Below are 22,576 nucleotides of genomic sequence, written 5' to 3'. Positions count from 1 at the left end.
GTGAGTGTTCCAGAGCGTCAGGCAGCATTGTTTCATTTTATCTGAGGGTTGGAGAGTTTGAAAAAAGAAAGGCTCTCACCGATCCGACTTTTGATACATTAAAAGTGAAAATCTTTCCCCTTCACTTAAATGAACACACGCCAAAAAATTGTTCTCAGGCCACCGCAAGAACTAAATATGACGGCCATTTGAGACCGTAGCAGAGTGCAGCCCCACAGAGAGCTTGATTTCCCGATGCAGAAATAGAGATGGGACGCAGCCAGCAGATTCATGCCCGGAGAGAAGAGGAAGAGGCTGGGCAACACTGAAGAATCGACCGGCCGGGTGAAATGATGGAAAAGGACCCCCCAACACGAATACAGACTCACAGGGAACAAAGCTGGATGAGCTTAAAGCACTTGATGATTGCCTGCAGCAGTATATCAAGAACTTTGAGAGAGAGAAAATCGGTGGAGACCAACTATTGCGCATCACTCACCAAGAACTGGAAGAGCTGGGAGTCACCCGCATTGGCCATCAAGAACTTATATTAGAAGCCGTTGACCTGCTTTGTGCTCTGGTGTGGCAAGATTAATTGATGTGCCCGCTTCGTTGGTGGGGGCTAGTGAATTTGTCGTGCCTGTCGCCCCTGGAGGGGCTGTGTCCTTGGCCCGCTGTGCTGTGCTGCTTTGGACGGAGAGGAGACGCCGGACGGGACTGCAGGTCCCAGGAGCCCGTGAGCCCCGCAGCTGGGTAGCGGCCCGCCCACCCGAGGAGAGATCATCCGCCTATTGGTTCTTGGTCCCGTTTAATATTATCGGTCCCCGCATCGCGGGACGCGACGCGGGACGCCCAGGACGAAGCCCGGACTAAGGGCGGACAGTCTGTGACAGTCCGGGACTGTCTGAGGCTGGGCTGTGCTATACCCTTTGCATTTCGTATTGGATTACCAGGTCTTAGAAGATTCCTCCTCTGGTAAAGTGTTTCCCTGTCACATTGCTCCAGTAGTGCTTCTTAGACCCTACTCATTTCATTGCTGTTGATAAGTAATATATTTGCCTGTCTGTACAATGCCTACAGGACAAAGGGATTCACTTACTCCGGGGTCAGGTCCTCTTGACAATTACCTAGTGAAAAAGGTAAAAAAAATAAACAACGAACGAAGGGCCTCTCTGGGAACGGATAGTCCCTCAAATAGTACTCAAGTTCCTTTGGCACCTGTAGTGAGCCCGTTGGAACATGGCATCTGCGAGCCGGCCTCTATAGCTGTTTCCACAGTCACAGCCCAGGTCCACATGGATCCTTTAGCACCAGACATACACATAGCGAGTGAAGCTACTGACGAAGTCACCCCTGTTGCTAGACCAGTTAGGAACTGTAGGAAGCAGCAAAGTAAAAGGGGGGGGGGATAACACTAAAAAAAGGGTCGACATTACTGAACAAGTACAGGTCAACTTAGATGAGCCCCCAAATGTACGAGTTGACAGAAATGTCGTAAATAGCTTACTACACCCTGATCAACTTTCCCAATTACTTTGCTCCCTAGAGGTTATACTTGAAGATAAATTAGAACAGTTTATGCAACCCCTAGTCCGGAAACTTGATATGGTGGCCGATGAGGTCAAGAGGCTAGGAGGTTTGCTAACAAAACATCTAAAATTGGTAGATAGCTACGATAAGAAGGGGACGGGCGTAGGAGGGCAAGAGAATGTAGTCAGAGCAGAAAACCAACAGCAAACACCTCTGCTCCCTAATACTAATATTTCAGTTATACCAACTTTACCAGCGTCAACTTCCGCACCAAGTGCAGTTATACCAGTATCAAAGGGGTTGGTTCCGGCATTTAAATGCCAGGTGGAAAGGAAAAGTAGAACTATAAATTTACCCCCGGCTTGCTCCCCTTATGTTGTGATTTTAACTAATGTACCGCCCCAGGATAGTCAATCAGATCTAATGCACAAGGAATCACATGATTCCCTTAAGCACAAAATTATCTCTTGGCTGTACAGGAAGTGTGGATTCCCGATTAATTTCGCTAATGATATTCTAAGCACTAGACGAGTGAACTGGATTGGGTATTCTAAAAAATCCTGCACAGGTGAATGTGTAATAGTCAATTTTAGACACCCACAACACGTGGCTACCGTCCTGTTGAGGGCTGCCTCTTTGGTACAAGACGAAAACAGTATCCAGGCGCGTCCCCTAGGTTTCTTCTATAACCACCCCCCCAGAGACCTCTCACACCCCACAAATTCGAGAAATTATATACCAGTGACGGCATTGACGCCGTTTTCTCACCTGGGTTTAGGAGGAGAAAATCACTGTAAGTATGGGCCTATTATTCCCACACGCAATCGATTTGAGGCACTCTCTTCCCTGGATATGTGTGATTGACGAGAGGCTAGTGAGGGAGTGGGGGTTGACTCTTGCCTCGGTTTGGTTTCCCAGGAAGAAGATCAATTGCCTACGAGCCCCGCTGGTAATAATCGTAGTCATATGACTGATGGTAATTCCAAGGGGGCAACGATCAAGATGTTAACGTGGAATGTGGCGGGCCTACGATCCAAGAGAGACAATACCTCTTGGTTAAGTTTCCTGAAAGACTACGACATTATGGCATTCCAAGAGACTTGGGAAATTGACTGTGATTTTTGGTTGGTTGGATTTACGTCTTACTTTGTCCCAGCATTAAAATCAGAGTCCGGGAGGGCTATAGGGGGCTTAGTGGTCTTAGTATCGGTGAAACTAAGAGGGACAGTTAGCAGGATAATCTGTTCATCTAATAACTTTCTCATCCTGGAATTTAAACTCACTAATAATACGAAATTACTACTAGTGAACTGTTATAATTCCCAGCAAAGGGATTCGCCGAATGTGTACCTGCTATGGTTGTCGAATTTTTTAAATACTTACACTCTAAAGCAAACCACTTTTTGCCATTATATCTTGTTAGGCGATTTTAACGTGCACTTATGTAGTCATAATTGTTTGTTAACCGACATTGATGGGCCAGATTTTACATCCCCGCAACACTTTGAGCACTCAAGAAAGGGGGAAGCACTGGAGAAACTCTTATCTGAAAATGAGTTGTACGATCCAGGCTTCTTCGATCAAAGGTCACGGGTTCCCACATTCATCGGCAGGGATAGCGACACAATAATTGACTACATATTTCTTTCTCCTGGCCTTTTAAAATATGTAGTCTCCTACAATGCTATACAGTCAACCTTTAGTGACCATAATCCAGTGGCAATCGAATTGATAGATCGTTTCTCCTTTTTAAATACTTCAACCCCTCATACGGTGGTTGCTGAAGTGAAGGTAAAAGATCAGGGGAGGAGGCTAAACTGGAGCAAGGTAATTCCAGAGGAGTTTTTTAACACCATTACATTAGAGGCGGCCTTAGATCTGGAAATTTGTGGTGACCAACATTCCATGGGGAAGCAAGTAATATCCTCGTATGAAGCTATCTGCTCCAAAGTGTCAAAAGAGCTAACTAGTAAAAGTAGACCAGTCACTAATAGCTTAGTTATGGGCTGGTTTGACCATAATTGTACTAAATCTTATAATTATCTCAAAAAAGCCCTTCAAGCACGCCCGAGGAACAAAATCCTGGTGTCACAGCTTAGAAGAGATTATAAAAAAACGTTGCAGGCCCGGAAAAAAGAAATTAAACATAATGCCTGGGTTGAACTTATGGACAAAGCAACTTTAAAAGATAGTGCCAAATTTTGGACAATTATTAACACGCCCCTTTTTTCTAATATCAAAAATGATGTGTTGGAAACAAATATTGCTGAGGAGGATTGGCTGAGCCACTTTGAAAATATATACGGCAGTCACCTCGAATTAGAAACTTTCGTGGGACAAGTCTTGGAACCCTCTTCTACGTCAGTTAGGTTTCATATAGGCGAGGTTATTAAAGCGATTGAAGACTCTGCAGGAAAGAAGGCCCCTGGACCTGACAGAGTCCCTACCGATTTGTATAAGGCCAATCCATTGTTTTGGGCCAATATACTGACAAACGTATTTAACACCTCGGCTTGCGTAGGATTCCCTAAATCGTGGTCCCGTTCGATTATAATACCGGTGTTCAAGAAAGGTCAAAGGGCAGACCCTAGATGCTATAGGCCCATATCCCTGTTGGATTCCTCTATAAAAATCTTGGGGAAGGTTATCCTAGCTAGGATAACGGGGTGGGCCTCTAACAACAACATTCTGTCAGATGCCCAATATGGATTTAGAGCTGGGCGGAGTACGGAGGATCAATGTTTGAACCTCCTCTTAATAACAGCCAAATACACCAAGGTGGCTAGGGGCTCCATTTATTGGGTTTCATGGACTTGTCCACAGCCTTTGACCTCGTTAACAGGTCCAAGTTGTGGACAATGCTCCTGGAAATGGGACTCGATCGCTCCCTAGTGTATTTCCTAGCTGAGCTCCATAAAGACTTGAATGCCTCCATTAGGATGACGACCGAGGGGAAATGTACGTCTAGTTTTAAGTCCAGCAGAGGGGTACGACAGGGATGTATATTAGCCCCCATGTTGTTTACTTTATATATAAATGCCCTGGAGCAAAACCTGTTGGCAGCAACGCCGGACATTCCGCGTGTGGGAGGTACCCCGATCCCGGTCCTCCTTTATGCGGATGATGCCGTCCTGCTGGCCAGGACCCCCCTGGCCTTGCAAAGATTGTTGGATTCATTTGGGGACTTCATGAATAGCCTGGACCTGGTAGTAAACAACGGCAAATCGCATGTTATGTCGTTGGGCCACGCAAAAAATAATGTTAAGTCTTTTTTCTGTGGGGGAGAAGAAATCTCAAGAGTGAAGGTATTCACTTACTTGGGAGTAGTTTTTGACGACAAAAGTTCCTGGTCCCCCCAGCTTTTACTAAAGGCAAATTCCGCGAGAAACTCCTCTGCCGCAGTACTCGGTTTTGCTAAAAGGCTGGGAGGAAAGCCGGTTGAGGCAATATTAACAATTTATAAAGCAAAAACCATCTCTATCGTAAGGTACGGGGCATCAATTTGGGGCTATATTAAACATGATGTGATCCAAACGGAGGAAAATAAATTTTTGCGCTCTCTTCTTGGCCTTCCACACTCAACTGCTTCCTATTCAGTCCATTTGGAACTTGGGATTGGGTATATAGCAGACATAATTAAACTAGCACCATTACTGCTATGGATTAAAACATGATTAAATCCGAATCTTTCCCTCAATCATAAAATCCTAAAGGACTGTATTCGACTAGACAACAGGAATAAAATTCAGTGGTTGTCTAACATAGAGACGTTAGCTGCATACATGGGGAGACCAGATATTTTTTCTAACCCAGAATCCCTATGTAGGGCAGACTTTGAGTGGGTAAAATCTAATTTCATCAAATTAAGGGAGGCCGAGCGGGAGGGAGTTGAACTTCGTAAATCTTCTGTCAGGGGCCATGTCTTGGTAACTCAGTCCCCAGGGATGTCATTATACCTGACAATAGTCTCCAATCCCTTCCACAGATGGTTGTTGACCAAACTGCGGTTCAACCAAATACACATGGTCTTATGGGACGTGGAGGGTTGGAGTAGACCTGAAGATGTTGCCCCCTGTAAGTGCGATGACTTTTCTCCACAAGACACTATGCACTTTATGTTCTTTTGTCCATTTTTTAAATACGACAGGAAAAGGTTTATTATTCCACTGTTAAAAACCATGAATTTTATTCAGTGCAAACCAGCTCTATTGTTCCTACACCTGCTAGAGTGTCCATTAATCATGTTCTGTGTTGCCAGCTTTCTAGCAGCATCTGTTAGAGAGAGGAGGGTCAGACTAAAAACTGTACAAGATGCTGATCCCCTCTATTAACCGAATATTAAATCTGTATTAACTGTTTTAGTTGGCTATGGTCGATCATGAAATTTTAATTGCTATTGAAAATGTTTTATTTGTATATTTGCTATTAATAAGATTTTTAATAATTTTGTATATGTATAGCATACTTTTATGATTTTAATTAATCGAATAAAGTGGTTTTGACTTGACCTCACAGTCTTGTATATTGTTACTAGGTTATGGTTAGAAAATTCACTCAGATTCCAGTTAAAGAAAGGAAAATAAAACATACATCTCCATGTTGAAATAAATAGGAGCAGTATATCGGAAGTAGTTGCTTCCTATTTCAAGGTTATACAGAGGTGAACCCCTACTTCCAGTAGCTAACATTCAACAGGAACTTGCCATCGAGTTAGATCTCACACTACTATATTCTTGTCTACTGTTTGGAATTGCTATGTGGCCGAAAGGCAATTTGTTGATGCTTTAAAGCCCTGCCCAAATGAACCAGGCTTTAAACCAATTCATGAAATCATACGAAAAAATATAGAAAATAAGTTACAGGCCTGGTTTAAGTACTCTTTTTGCAGAGAGAAGCCTACATGGAGCACTGTGCAACACTCTGTGGGGTGCTATATCGTGTGATAATTATTGTGAATAATGTAAAATGCAGTGACTTCATCTAATTGAGAGCGGTCTTACATCAACTTTAATGCCACAAAATGAGTAACAGAAGATTGTGACAGGCAGTTTATCAGTCACCTTGATACCCCACAGAAGTGGCAATAAAAAGCAGGAAAACAAATGCACCTAACCGTAAGCAAATTATATGCCTTTAATCTTATCATTGTATGTTTTAAATACTTTAGCATAGCCTTATGTTACTAAGATTGCTAAATGTGATGTGAAATTTTACTGGTTGGCCTTCTCTACGGCCTGGTATTCTTCTGCAGAATAAAACAAGCCTGCTAGAAGCAATACTGAAATAAAGTAAATCGTATTTCTGATCCCTTACAAAATTATGCATTGGTACCTCAGTAGACAGGCTTAGAATTAATTCTAGGTAAAGTATAGAAAGGAGACAGGGATGCACAATAAGTCACAGGGATACCATAACAAGCATTTGCAATGCAATAGGTCTCACATTTATTAGAGTTAGAGTTATTGGCATTGTAAATGGCAATGCTTTTATCTATGTGTTTTGGCTTGAAGTGTAGTGAATGAATGAACAAAGACACAGCTGCAGTACCGCCTAGAGGACTTAGAATAAGGAATTGCCACTGGGACCAGAGAAGCTGCTGCAGCACTGTCTAGAGGACTTAGAGCGAGGAATCACCAATGAGACCAGAGAAGCAGATGGAGACACTGTGTAGAGGACGTAGAATGAGGAATTACCAACAGAACCAGGGAAGCATCTAGCAGCACTGCCTAGAGGACTGAGTATGAGGGATTAGCACTGGGAACAGAAACACAGCTTCCGCAGTACCTAGAGGGCTTAAAATGTGGGAATTTCTGACTGGACCAGAGTAGCAGCTAGCACCACCGTCTGGAAGACTTAGAATGAGCAATTACTGACAAAACCAAAGTAGCAACTAGCAGCACTGTCTATAGGACTTACAATGAGGAATTACCACTGGGACCAGAGAAGCAGCTAGCACCACTACTTAAAGGACTTAGAATGTTTACTTGCAGCTGGGCCAGGGATGGGGCCGCCTTTCCTACAGCTGGAGGAGAAAGGGCTGGGATGCTGAGACTGGGGAGGAAGTGAAGAAGAGAGCGCACTAAAGAGGTGAGGGAGCAACAGGCATGAGCTAGAAGAGATAAGAGGCAACTGTGCTCAGTGCAGTGGCAGGGGGTAGCAGTGCCTCTTTGAAAGAGTTGTAACAGCCTGCGGGAAGAGAGGCTGCAGGAAACATGGGGTTCTGGCACCAGAGACAGGAGAAAAAAAGGACAGAGGAAAGCAAGGGGTTATGAGGGGGAGAGATGTAGCAGCCTGGAGAGAGGGAGGCTGCAGGAAACATGGGTCTGTAGGGCCAGAGGCAGGAGAAGGGAAGGAGAGAGAAGGAGAGAGGACAGTAAGGGGCCATGAGGCAGAGAGATGTAGCAGCCTGGGGGAACAGATGCTGCAGCAAACATGGGGCTGTAGCCCCAGAGGGAGGATGGACTTGAAGACAGAAGGGGAGAGGACAACAAGGGGCCATAAGGGGGAGAGTAGGTCGCAAGATGGAAGGCAAGTTGATGTGGAGGTCGGGTAGGTGAGAGAAAGAAAGACACAACGAAGCAGAGCCTGCAAATGAGTCACCAAACATTGAAGAAGAGGTGTGAGGTGGAAGAGAGAGTGGAGGTCACTATGTTCTAGACTAGAGATGAGAGAAGCCCAGTAAGGAGTTAGAGATAGAGGAAGGGACTAAACACGTTTCAGACTACAGAGAGAGTTAGTGAGACAAAAGAGAGGCAGAATAAAGTGTGAGGTGGCATCCGAGGGACAGGGGAGTTTTAAAAAACGGTGGAAGGGTGACTAGGCGCAGTGGCGTAGGAAGGAGGTGAGGTGGGTGCGGGCCGCCCCAGGTGTCATCACTGAGGGTGGTGACAAAATGTCACTGAGCGGGCTGACAAAATGGCAAAAATATGTGTAACTATATATTTTCCCCTTATTTTAATAATTTCAATGTGGGCGGGGGGGGAGGGGTGACAAGAAATTTTCCGCACCAGGTTCCACCTGACCTTGCTACGCCACTGAGTAGGCGACCAGCTGCACTGGGGAAGAGTTTAGGCAGAGGAGAGAAGTAGCGAGAGATCTCAGAGGGGGAGAAGAGAGAGACGCTGAGAAGAGACTATGGAGAGGGAAAGGAGAGAGAGAGCTATAAGAGACTGAAGACATTTAAGACACTATAAAGAAAAGAGTCTGGGGACTGAGGGTGGGGGTGGGGTAGACAGGAGAGATTGACTAGATAGATGATGGATGAGTTACTGAAAAATACGGTGGGTGGCAGCGGGTGGAGATGAGATATGCATGGGAGTGAGTAAATGAGAGTGTAGAGACAAAGTGAGGAAGACGTGAGTAATTGAACAAGGCAGAGACTGCAGTAAAATGCAAGAGGCCAAAGAGTGAGGAAAATTGCATAGGGGGGATAAGAGGGTGCTATACTAGAGCATCGGGAGAGATGTGTAAGACAAATAACAAGCAGAGATTGCACAATGGTGGGTGAGAGATTGAAGAGGACACAAGAGACTGCACCAAGTGGAAATATGAGGACAGGCGATCTACAGAGAGGGATTTAGATTATAGAGTGACAGGTGTGTGTAGCCTGGTGAAGTGAGAGTGAAAAAGGGAGTGGAATATTGATCTGAGTTGAGAGATTTGAGGGCAGTGTTTGGATTGAAAAGGAGGGCCAACTGGTCAGAGGGAGGATGAAAGGAGGGCTAAGTTTGGTCCTCTTAATTTACCCTCATATGTAGGGTCTCACTCTCCATACACTCAACGTCACCCTCCAAAGAGTTCTTCATCCCTATTGTCTATCATGGGCCTGGCCTCCAGTACCCCTTGATTCCACCCTCCTTTGAGACACTCTAAGCTTGAGAAGGATGGAGTGTAGGAGACTAGAGCAAGCAGGGGAAAAGCTGTTTGAAGCAAGGGCACTGTGTATAAAGAGGAGGACCATACTTTGGGAGTGGAATGTGGCAATCTGAAGGCTGCAAGAGCCCGAAGCGAGATGTCCTGAAGTAGGAAATGAGACATCTGACATAGATTTAGGTCTGGAGTGAGTATGCAGAAGTAAGACTGAAAAGTAAAACAGAATATTATGAAGGAAGAGTAGAATAAAGAAAAGAAAATGTTATGAAGAGAGACAGAGTGAGAGAGACAAGTCACGATGGTATAAACAAGAGAAGTAGAAGAGGAAAAGGGACTGGAGGGTAAGAGTGAGGCATAGTTGGAGATCAAAAGAAACCAGAGACTGCAAAAGTCCAGAGACATGATGCAAGTAAACGGCCTTGTGGTAAATAAAACTAGACCGCAGCTGATGTTTATAAAAGACACAAGCACATGTACCCCATTGAAAGAAACTAAAAACAGACTCCCCGTGCTAAGTAAACAAAACAAAACAATACTATAGACACAATCATTTAACACAACTGTTGTGTTACCTGATTATTGAAAATATTTTTATAGAAGACACATATAGATTTTAAAGCTGTGACCTTATAAAAGAAAGTGTTTGACGAAAAACGTCTAAATATTGAAATGGTTAGTGATGCTGTTATAAAAATAAGTGACTATTTCTGCAATAAACAGGAAAAGATGAAATTGTAAACAACCTATTAGCGCTTTTGGGAATCTTAGGGTGCAGATTGTCTTCTACGCAGTTTGATGGACAAAAGAAAGAAAGACAGTGTGGCTTGGCAGGTGGAGAGGAAGGGAAATTAGGTGGGGGAGCAGATATAAGGCAAGGCAGAGAGATGTAATATGCAACTAGGAGGATAGGCAAGGGAGAAGAGGTGGTGCTGAAAAGACCGAAAGATGGCAAGTAAAAAGTTATTTGGGGGAGGAAAAAGCGGTGTTGGGGAATGTCCGAGGGATAAAAGATAAATGAAACCTGAAAGCTTTTTAAGTTTTAGTAGGACAAAATGATAAACAGGCATATGCAGAGGGGTGTATAAAACTTGCAGAACTCCTCTTGTGTACATAATATGCATGTGGCAATAACCAGCGCCTACCTGACATGGCTCCCAGCAATGAGTAAAGACTGGTACCCTGGTTGACCGCTAGTAGTAAACAATATCTATGAGGCTGGTTGTGCTGCTGGAAATTGTGGGTAAGACCCCTGGCTGCTCCTCTCCCTGACAAAAAGCTCCAAAATGAGAAATTCCCGGTGTCCCAATGCAGGCAGGCATGCATTGAATTCACAGGACTCACTCTGCAGGTCTGATGGAAAGGTAAGGTGCGTGGCCACCATTGTTTAAGATGAAGGGGAGCCGCTCTGCTTCCATAAACTTACAGTATTGATAAAAAGGGTTGGGTGAGCCTCGCATAAAAAAAGCAAGGTGTGCAGCCGGCATTGTTTAAGATGAAGCGAGGTGTGCCCCACTGCTTCCATAAACATACAGTATTGTTTAACATCTCAAAATGCACAGTATTCATAGCGCTGTCTAAAAAATATACCATAGTAAAAAAGAAAGTTTGGTGAGCCGCGCATAAGAAAAGAAAGGCACTCGCCCGTCATTGTTAAAGGTGAAGCTTTAAAAAAAAATACCGAGATATGATGTAGATGCCGGCTGTGGAGAGGGGAGGGAGCTCTTTAAAAGATAAAAGCACGGTGTCTATGATCGGGCGCCACGCTGAGCCATGAAAACATGTGGACTTTGCATTGTAGAAGCGAGAGAGCACATTGGGCCTTCAGCAGCAGCTAGGAGAACGTGATTAAGAAAATAGTGCTCACTAACTCGAAATAAAAAATACTGAGTAACAACACATGTAACAGGGGCAGTCCTTATGGGAGGTTAAAACAGGAGAAAAGAAGGTACTAAGGAGAGACTATTAAGCAAATTAACCAATCGGAAAAAAAAACATTTTGAAAAGACACTCAAAGGAGCCAATAAAATTTATGGGTGGGAAAATGTGCGGAGCTTAAACCCCATATTCTGAATACAACATGTCTTGAATTAACAGCGCAAGGGCTACCTAGGGAAAACCTAAAAACTTAACTAAACAGACACCAAATTTCCCAAACTATTTAAGTCACTGAGGAAGGGTAACCGGATACAGAATGAAAAGTTGACCCCCCAGTCCATCATTAATTTCTGTGTGCTATTAAAACAAACAACACACATTAGCATTGAGCTGGCATGTTCCCAATCAGGACACAGAATAGCTCAACTTACCCTGTGGGATGAGAATGACACGTTTAGAAGGCAGTACCTCTGTGATGTACTTAGGCTGTTTCTAAACATAAAGACCTGTACCCCTTCAAAGCAACTGTCCATTGATAGCATGATTTCCCACCTGAGCAGTGCCTGGGATTTGAAGACGAGCTGTTCTGGTAGTTGGGGAGACATTGAAATTGGCATTAGAATAGGTAACTCCATTAGGGGCATCGACTTTTATGGTTGGTACGACTCCCTGCCACGTGACGACAAAAAAGGTGTCATTTCCCACAGTGCTGTCAATGGCCACCGTCTTGTCCAAACACTGGTTCTGTCCACGAATTAGTCCATCACTTTCAAGCTGTAAAAGAAAGAAGGAATCAGTTTAGAATAAATTATGGACCATCGGAAAGATTTTATTAGAAAAGTCTATTTTATGTTGACGTTTTTATTATTCTCACTACCCAGCAAACCTATTTATTAAACACAGATCTCTTTTGCCTCCTGCTTTTAGTGTGGCATCTGGCTTAAATGTAAACATTACAATATACTGTTAAACGCATTTGCAAATTTAGACAGAAAAGCTGGATGTTTGATACCTAAATGAATTTCGACAGCTGAGCTTTGGGAGTCATCAGAATGAAAGCATGGTACAGTTTACTTTGTTGTAAATGGTCATTCATATCTATATAATATAAAACAGTGATATGTTAGGAAAAACACTTGCCCTGATTTTATCAACCAAATACAGCATAGCATACTACCACTGGTCATAGTACACTAAAGATACATTGTATAATTTAAAAGTATTGTGCATCATTGTTCATCCCACAGAGGGAAATGACCGTCGAGGAGGAAATGGGATGTTGCTTTATTATTATTGTTGTTGTTATTATTATTATTATTATTATTATTATTATTCATAATACTGTATTTTATATAATATTTAGCACTTCACATCTATATTTCTCTGTGGGTGTGCAGTAGACACTGTGGCATTTTCTCCTAAAAGGTCCTCTCTAAGATAAGCTACTGAAAACAGTTGCAATTAATATGACAAAGTGACTACTTTTTTTGTTCTTATACCTATGGTTAATTTACTAGTCTACATTGATAATGTAATTAGACAGTACAGCCAGAGAGAACACATTTTTTAAAGACTACTTTCTGATTTGCTCCTTTTGTTTGTATAATAACAGAGGAGAGGAAGAATGTTTATTTCAAGGCAATGGTAGAGTTTGTCCTCCTCAATTATACAGGATCTGCACCTGTGTATGTACTGCTCCTATGCAAGAATGTTTATCTTGCACTACGTATTTAGTAAGTCTGGGCAGTGGACTCTGCTCCAAATGCAGAATTTGCAGAGATTTCCGCACCCCGCATAATGCGGAGCTCGCGGAGTTTTCATCAATGTAAAGTTGGCGAGCACGAGCGTGGAAAATCAACCTCTCAGCGAGATTTTTCCTCGTTTGCGATCGTCAACATCAAGTTGGCGAGCGCGAACATGGAAAATCAACCTCCCGGTGAGATTTCTCAACGTAGGTGGTCAGATTTCTCATTGAGAGTGGTCGCGTATACTCTCGACCGTTCGCATTTTTAAACTGTCCTTTCGCGTTGAGAAAGCTGCCGCTCGAGTAAGATTCTACTCGAGCAGCAGAAAGGAAGCAGCGCCCGCTTGTGCTGTGCATGGTTCCGTTCGCGATGATTGCACAGTGCAGACAAGCACCCGGCACTGAAAATCACTGCGAACAGCATTTATCCAACGCACTCCGCCGCTTGCGGAACTCCGCGTAGTGGGACAGAGGTTTTTTTGCACTTCACGGAGTTCAGCTATCCAGAACTCTGTGAACTCCACCCAGGCATAGTTTTCAGGTCTGGCTTGACAGCACAGCTGTCACCAGATATTATGTGATTAACCTCAAAAAGAGCTTTAAAAAGCACTACCAGGAGAGGGGCTTTGACTACGCTCAAATGTTGTCAGCCAGTGTACCTGTTTTAACTTCCACAAAAAAGTGCTTGTCCTCCACGGACCTGTGATAATGTTGTTTAATTATCCAGCTGCCTGAGCCTCAGCTTCCAAGGGCATACACATGACATTGTAACGCTATTAACGTGTCTCAGATAACTAGGGTCATGATGCAATCAAAGGGTTTTCCCCAAGCTCTGTCCATGAAGGAATTTGTAGATCAATAAGAGTCTAGACAATGTGTGGCATTTGTTTTGCTTGCAGGAGTACCTATGGGAGTAAAGCAGGTATTAACTTTACAGTTCAGAGTGCAGTTTTCTGCGTAAGAGCCCAAGAATACGTAATCTACAAGGATATTTAGGCCTAGCTTGACAGTGCCACTGCGGCCTGACTTTATGTGACCAATACATTCAAAAAGGTGCTTTCAGAGTTCTACTAAGAGAGGGGTTCTCCCACATGTTGGTTCCCCTGAGTACAGGATTTGATTAGCCCAAATGTATGTGCTTTCACTAACAATGCTGCTTTTATGGCACTTATTGGCTTGTGGCAAAGTTTATACTCGATGCAGCAGGAATGAGGTGGTTATAATGGCAAGCCAATGATCATGCTATACGCCTGATCTGTTTATTATGAAATGGTATGATAAGGCACCTGGTCTGACATGTCTATTGTAGCAATCATATATTAAATTAAATAGGTATTCAATTGTGGATTGTTATTACAGGATATTAAAGCCTCCAGATAGGTACTTGGTTACATGGAATCTCACAAATTACCGTAGTAGGCAATGGTTTTGGTGTTGGTCACTAAATTAACCTGTGCTTTACCCTTTGTAGCTTGTCACAAAAAGCAGTCAGGTTTAACTTTAGCAATGTGTAAAGCATTCATGCAGCTCACAAACAGTAGAAAAGTGACACACAACAAAAGAAAAATCCCAAAGCACTTTAGAAAAATAGAGCAAACTTTAATAAATTATTTGACACCAAAATGACAAATGGAGTAATGGATTTTTAAAGTTTTTAATGACAACTAGTGCAAAAAGATCAAAGCACCAACCACAAACATTTAGTCAAAGTCAAAAGTTATGGCCGACTGCGATAGAACGAGGTTCGAATGAAGGAAGTGGGTTGGGCTAGTTCAATGCTTACCTTTGGATGTGTAAAAAATCTTGAAAAAAATGTTCTGAGGAGGTAAACTTCAGTGAGGCAAGGCTGCAAGAGGTTTCAGAGGAGGGAACGTTGTCGTTGGATGGTCTTGGGGTGAAGCAGCAGTGAAGATTTTTACATTTTGACTTAGTCATCGAAATGGAAGTTGGAAATCTCCATTAGGACGAGACAGAGGGATGTAACCAAAGACAGATCCTCGAGGTTGGATAGCCCTTTGTCGAAAGACCGCTGGAATGGATTTGCAGCTGAAGAGAAGGAGTCAATCTGACTGGCGATGCACCTCAGACGGACAGGCGAGCAGGTTGGTCTCGGCCTCCTCCTTCTGTCAGAGCAGTTTTTAGCCAAGGGTCTAAGACTGGAGGGGTACCACTTGGAGGGGCAGGCATCACTTAGGCTGGGTCCAGCTGTGGATTCAAGATGGAGGCAGCCTTTTGTGTCCCTGTGGCTCTGTACAGGAGACCAGCAAAGTAGCCCCTGTGAGACACTCTGGAGGTCCTGGGACAGTTGAAGATCCAGTCCTTGAACCCTGGCAGAAGGTAGCAGGGAAGCAGAACAAACAGGGAAACAATCCAGCAGCACAGACGTCCTTCAGAGCAGGGGTCCAGCAAAGTGGCAGTTCTTCCAGCAGCACATCAGCCCTTCTTCCTGGCAGAGTAGCCACAAGTCCAGAAGTATATTGATGAGTGGGTCTGGCGGTCTTATTTTTGTGCCCTGCTGGCCTTTTTCTAGACGGTGGAAGAAGCTTCTGGAAACGCTTTATAAAGTGTATGGAAATTCCTCACTCTCTTGGCCTAACTCCAAACTGGCTGCAGTTACAATGCAGGATTATTAGGCCTTTTGTGTCAAGGAATAGCACAGACTATTCATTTGTAAGAGGCTGTGCTGAGCTCCGCCTCTGTCCCGCCAGCAGATGACCAATTGAGGCACAAGCAATCCCTCTATTTTGTGACTGTCTGGGAGGAATTCACTAAATCTAACTGTCAGCTACACCCAGTCATATGAACCAAGACAGGCTGAAGGCACAAAGGACTAAGGGCAAGAAAGTTCCCACTTTCTAATAGTGGCATTTTCAAAATTGTAATGAAAAATCAAACTTTACCAATAAAGCAGGTTTATCATTCAATTTCATAGATACCAAACATGAAATAGCTACCAGCTCCCAATTAGTAATTACTGCTTATTAAATGCAATATGGAATACCCAATGTTATCCTATGGGAGGGGTAGGCCTCATAGTACTGAAAAATGAATGTAGGACTTTTTCACTACCAGGACATGTAAAACATGTCATTACACAGCACCCTGCTGTATGGACTACCTAAAGCCTACCTATTTGATAAAAGGAGAAGTTAAGGCTCGCAAGGGGTTTTTAATGCCAAGTTGATATGGTAGTTTAAAAATACATTTAGGCTGCAATTGCAGGCCTGGGGCATGTTTTAAGGTGCTACTTAAGTGGGTGGTAAAATAAATGCTGCAGGCTCACAAATAATTTATAGCCACAGGGTTTTTTGTTATTCCACTGTACAAGGGACAAATATGCCAATTAGGTGTATGTCAATCAAACCCTATTTAGGGGAGTGAGCACAAGCACCTTAGCACTAGTTAGTTGTGGGAAAGTGCAAAGTGCACAAAGTCCTAAGACTAACAAAAACAACTTTTTTTATTTTATTTTTTATTTGGAGGAGTAAGCACAAAAATCACAAAACATCCGGATCATACCAGCATGCAATACATATACAGCAGGGAGAAGAAAGAAAAAAGGAAAAAAAAAGGAGAGGGGGTGTAAAAACAACTTTCAGCAAAAAAATAGACAAAAAGTTTATGGGAAGACCACCCTTAGGCTGACATGTCTAACATAGTACTTTCTAATTTTATGACTGTGTGTCTGACCATTGCGAAAATGTTTACTCTCAAAACTGTAGTCTGGAGTTGGTTATGGTAACAAGCTATATGCTTGTTTGGTGCTCTGGGAATGTTATGTTCGGTGCCATAGGTCTGGTCTGCCAATTATGAAAGTTTATGACAAAGTCAGTTGGTCTAGCTTATTCATTGTTAAAAGCATTTATTAAAACCAATAAGCTTGTAACAGTTGATTGTTATCACATTGTGTTACAGGCTATAGAAATGCAATTTGTTTCTTGTAATTTCATAGATTACTGTTATCAGCAAGGATTTTGGTGTTGGTCACCCACTCTGACAAACCCTGGTGGTATTCACTGTGATGATTTTTGTTAAGCCCTTTGATGAGAGAGGTTGTATATTATTTGCAGGCTGTAATTTTCTATGTATTTGTAATTTTGTAACAGTATGCAGGTTGATGTACACTTAAGTTGTTGGGTAAGTTGTAAAGCCAACTTTAAAAGGTAAAGGGCTCATTGGGAAAAGCCATGTCAGATTTTATTGATTGGATCTGTTTATTTTGAAACGTTATGACAAAGCTAGTATGCCTGACCCACATATTGTGAAAAACATGCATTAAAGACAATCAGATTTCAAGGATGGATTGTTGTTCCACTGTGCTAAAGCCAAAAGGGAGGTATCTTGTTACCATAATAAATAAGGTTTTTGGTATTGATGATCCCCCAAACAAACTGTGCAGATAGGAGCTATGCACTACAATAATTCTAGTTAGTCAACTACAATTTTGTGTACATCTATACTTTTGTGATTGTATGCTGAAGTCTTACATTCAGTACAATGGACTTGAGTTTGTCATGGCAATATGCCCATAACAAAGGCTATTTGCCTGACTGTTTACTATGACAATTTATGAAAAAGGAAGTAGCTGAAGGTTGCCTTGTGGAAAAGCTTGTGCTAAGTACAGTAGGCCTGAGTTATTATGGTGATAAGCCAATGATAACACCTATAGGCTTGATCGATGTTCAGGGAACTGCTATGCCAGATGCCATTGATCTAGCCAGTTTGTTATGTAAGTTATTACAAAGGCAGTAGACCTGGCCTATTTATTGTGAAAAATATATGGAAAAGCCAAAAGGTCTCTAACAGTGCATTAATATCAGGTTATGTTAAAGGCAATATTATTTGTTTACATGTAATCTCACAGATTACCTTAGTAGGCAAAGGTTCTGTCTTTGTTGACCCCCCCAGAACATTCCGTGGGCATAGATGATGTACACTATGGTATGTTTTATATTTTTTTCCTGATGGAAAAATATAGTAGGTCTGAGTTATTTATGGTGGCAAGCCAATGATAAAGGTTGTAGGCCTGATTGGGTATATTGAAATGCACAATAAAGTCAGCAAGCCTGACAATGAATATGAAAAGCACATGTTAAAGTCAATAGGCATTTCAGAGTAGATTGTTATTACTTTGTATTAAAGCCTACAAATAGGTATTTTGTTACATGGAATCTTACATATTACCATAGTGGGCAAGGGATTTGGTGCTCATTACCCCCACAGCTGCTGTGCAACATAGCTAAAAATTAAAAAAATAAGCGCTAAAGCAAAGTCAGAGCTGGCTGCGTTATACTGCTTGTTTTCTGGTGGGAGGGAGGGGGACAAGCAACAATGGGATGGGTGAAGGAAAGGGAGGCAAGCAACTATGATGTTAGGAGAGGGGAGGGGTGGCAAAAAACAATGATCACAATGAAGGCGATGTGTCGATATCGAGCCGCACTGTCTGTCGAGGTGATGTCTTCGATCGGCTCTGGTGTGTGCGTCGAATGGTAATGTGTCGGTTCCAATCGTCGCAAAGTTGTCACTGTGCCAATTTTCATGCAAAAACAGCTGCAGAACCCACTTCTAAGGCCAAGGACTGGGATGGCACCTCAGGCAAGCGAGGACTCACTCATGTAAGAGTCCAGTAGCAGAGTTTTACAAAGTCTTTGATGACCCTGAGATGTCAGAAACAGGAGGCAAACCAGCAAGCCCTTGGAGTCACTCTGGGTCACAAAACAATCATTCATTCCCCTGCGACTCACTATTGGGAAGGGATGCCCTTGGCACACCCCTTCCTACTAGCGACTCGCAAACCCTATTTTGCGAGTCGGTAACCTATTACCGACTCGCAAAATAAGGTCTGTACATGCTACAACCCATTTTAGAGGTTACAAACCACCCGATTTCCGATTTGCAATGAAAAAAACGGTCGTACATCTGGCCCAAATTCTGTGCAAACTCAGGAATCAGATTTCAAGTTGATTGATAATTATCCAGCCTCACGGATTTCCTCTGATATATTTTGGCAAACCAAACCTTATTAGATATATGGGGACAGCCCGGAAAAAAGGTAAAGCATACAGAATTCTGTATGTTAATAATGATTCTAAATCGTATGCCTCATTTTCACATTGAAAACTCGAATATGAGATATTTACCACACCTTATTCTGTCCAACTTGGAATCAGCGCTTTAGTAAGAAATTCTCTGAATTAGTTCAACCACATTATTTATACTCAAGAAAATAATAGAAAATTAAACTATTCAAGTTGGCTTCAAATTCAATCTTAACAAAGCAGAACAACGAGGAACACTTGAAAGGGTTGATGCGTTGCTCCCTGCCCCTAGATGTATTCAAGGTCTCCCTCCACACCCAAATTTCTGGCTTATCAGATGACCCTTGAAGCCCCAGCAATCAAGTAACAGCAGAACAGAGGCTCAACCCTCCATGTAGCTAGACTCAAACTGTCATAAAATACTGGATATGCTCCTCCTACGTTGCCAAGAATAAAACCTTGCTATATCCTGCTCTCCCATCCCTTTCCTCCTTTATTTATCCGTTTGTTGATCTATTTTTGGAGCGAAAGTGCTATGGCAAAAATTACAACATTCTCTTATTCTGACTTAGTATGAAAAGTGGTGTAACAAAATATGTACTGTTTACTGGGCTATGAGTCTAAAATAAAGTCTAAAAGGCACCATAAACAATCATCCCCACTCTACATGTCAAGAGACTTAACCCAGCAATCCCATGAAAGAGAGTCACTGGTGAAGAATGTCAGGTTGGCATGACTGATGTTAACGAACCCTGATACTAATTCCGGACAGTTTCCAGAAACTTCTCTCTCTTGGCCAGTAATAGTTTGAGATTAGATAACATAGGGCTGCTTTTATGTTTCCAAGGTTTATCTTTGGTTGTCTTCCCGCAGCAAGATTGAACCCAAGTGCCAATACACTGTCACTCAGTAACATGTTTTGGTACCGCACAAATACCTGAAAGATATATGACATATTAAATTATAACTTTGAATTTGCAGACACCAATAATTGTATGTTAGTTTGGGCTTGTGTTAGGAGCAGGAACTTTCATGTTTCCTCCTGCTGTCATTTTATTCTACCCCTGCTATTGATGCAGAGGTCGTTAATACACAAAGAGAAGAAAATTAACTGTTAAGAACTGTGCCTTATCTTAGTTCCTTCCCTTCTCCCATGGCAGTCTTTTATTGGCTGCTGGGTAGTGGGACAATAGGTTGGAAGGAAGTCACAGAGGGAGAACAATCTCAATAACTTAGCCCATCCCAACGTACAAGAGCCTATTCAGGTGGGAAGGCCTTTGTACCCCCAGTGAGCCCCATTTATGATTGATGTTGAAAAGATGTTTGGTGCATGGAAAGTGTTGGAGCCGGCCTCGTGGCGTGGTCCTGTTCCCCCTCGCTAAACCGCACGAGGTCCCATGCACCTCGGGGCTCCTCCATTTTGGATTGTACGTGACTCTACGTCACCGCCTACGTGACCCCGCTCCACCCGGCCTCGGTCCCAGCGAGGCCCGACATCAGGGCGCCAACCCCTGGCCCGGGGGATACCACGTGAACACCTCCCCACTCCCGGCGGAGGGCAGTATCGATGGGACCCCCAACCGTCCTTCCACACCTAGGTGCGATCGCCCCACAGCTCTCTTGGGCCTGGCGCCTCTCCTGCTGGGCGTCTGGCCGCTCCCGACCCGGCCTCTCCGCTCCCCCCCGGGCGCAAGGGTCCGGACATCAAAGGGCTCCAGACCTATATCTGGGGCGACCCGGCAACAAGACGGCAGTTGTATCCCGGAGTCAAGAGCCCTGCTGATCGGATCGCGGCTGACCCTACGGAAAAAGACTCATCCCGGAACCACGCTCTGAGCCCTGCTGACTACGTCGCGGCTCCACCGTGCTTAAAGACCTTCACGAACCTTTGGGGCCCTGCTGACGCTGTCGCGGCCCAACCTTGTTGAACCTGCCATCAGAGCCCAGCTGACCTCGTCGCGGCTCGACCGAAGCGGACCTACCACCAGAGCCCTGCTGACTGTGTCGCGGCTCGACCCAAGCGGAACTACCACCCGAGCCCTACAGACACCGTCGCGGCTCTCCACGTCCGAGCTGCTTTGAGACCAGCACCTGCCGCTCCGGTCCCCGGAGCCTCCTTCGGCCTAACGCAAGGTCTGGCGCAGAGCATTTCCCGTACCAGGCTGGTACTAAGACTTTCCCGCTACCCTGTCCCTACAAAGACATTGAGACTCTTTCTAGATCTCTCGATCCCCCTGTAAATATCTTGAATGTGCTACGGTTGATAAAATACCTAGATAAAGCAACTGACACGGAGTCCTGTGTGGTGGTGTTACTGGGCCTAGTACGATCTTAGGAGAAAGACCTCCCCTAGGAGGCTTCTCAGCGGCGCTCGGCTAGAACTTTGCGGTAGGAAGGTGCCCCGGAGTGGTCCCCCTGACCCCCCCCGGTAGTCCTCCCTCCAACATTTGGTGGCCAGCGACGGGATTCGAGCCAGACGCAATCGTACAGACGAGTAACGCACCCGCTGCCTAACCAGACGGAAAAAGAAAGAGAACCATGAGCAGCCAAGAAACAACCGTGGCCGCAACCTTCCAGCAAGAAAGGTTGGAAGAATACACCCACAAAGAATTGAAACAATTCTGCAAGGACAAAGGGATCCCAACAAAAGGATTGGGCACCAAGAAAGAAATGCAGAAAGCCCTGAAAGCCTGGGCAGAATCCGAGACCACTCCACCCCGAGCCGAAGGGACCTCGGCCCGGGACGGAAACCTGCCACCGACCGTGACCCTGACAGATGGAGGGCGAAGCATCCCGGAAGCCGGCCTATCCCCCGAAGAAATGCAAGAACGGGAGAGGGTCCGGACACACGAAATGGACCTCGCACGACTTCGGCTGGACGGTGAACTCCTGCTAGCGGAGAAGAAACTAGCCTTGGAACAACTACGGCTGCAGGAGGAAATCGAAGAAAAGAAACGGCATCGAGAACTAGAAGAGAAACGGCTAACCCTCAAGCACGAGAGGGGCCTCAAGGAACTCGAACTAAAATCCAAAACGGGGGAGACCAGCACCCCCGGGGCACGGGACGCTCTGCCACCAACCGAACCAAAGGTTCATATCCCCAAGGATGTCGTCAAGGAATACTACAAAAACGACGACATCCAGCAGTGGTTCCGAGCCTACGAGGTAGCCATGATCTCCCATCGGGTACCCCGGAAGGATTGGGGTTCCGGCCTATGGGGGAGGTTCCTCAGCGAGGGCCGGGATACCCTGCTGCAACTCCTCGATGCGGTGATGACATCATACGACCACATGAAAGAAGCCCTACTCACACGCTACGGACTATCAGCCGAGATGTACCGGCAGCGCTTCCGGGACTGCAAGAAGCTCCCCGGTACCACATGGGTCGAATACGTAGACTTCTTCAGCCGGGCCTTTGAAGGGTGGATAAAAGGGAGCAAGGTCACCTCGTACAACGAACTGTTCGACCTCATTGTCTGGGAGCACCTCGCCAACAACTGCTTTGTGGAACTAAGGCAACACCTCCTGGACAGTAAGC

General features: G+C 44.3%; 1 protein-coding gene across 2 annotated transcripts in view; it reads right to left on the bottom strand.

The window, feature by feature from the left end:
* LOC146834646 (calcium-activated chloride channel regulator 1-like) overlaps positions 1-22,576 on the bottom strand; it is a 1,200,823-nt gene that overhangs the window by 161,715 nt on the left and 1,016,532 nt on the right. For both annotated transcript variants that reach the window (XM_085602117.1, XM_085602118.1), the window contains exon 10: positions 11,809-12,030. In XM_085602117.1, coding sequence (XP_085458243.1) covers positions 11,809-12,030 — 222 coding nt within the window. The remainder of the gene's footprint in view (positions 1-11,808; positions 12,031-22,576) is intronic.

The sequence above is a fragment of the Triturus cristatus genome, chromosome 4_2, assembly GCF_964204655.1.
Source record: "Triturus cristatus chromosome 4_2, aTriCri1.1, whole genome shotgun sequence".
Classification (NCBI taxonomy): Eukaryota; Metazoa; Chordata; class Amphibia; order Caudata; family Salamandridae; genus Triturus; species Triturus cristatus.
This window is presented reverse-complemented; position numbering and strand designations above follow the sequence as displayed.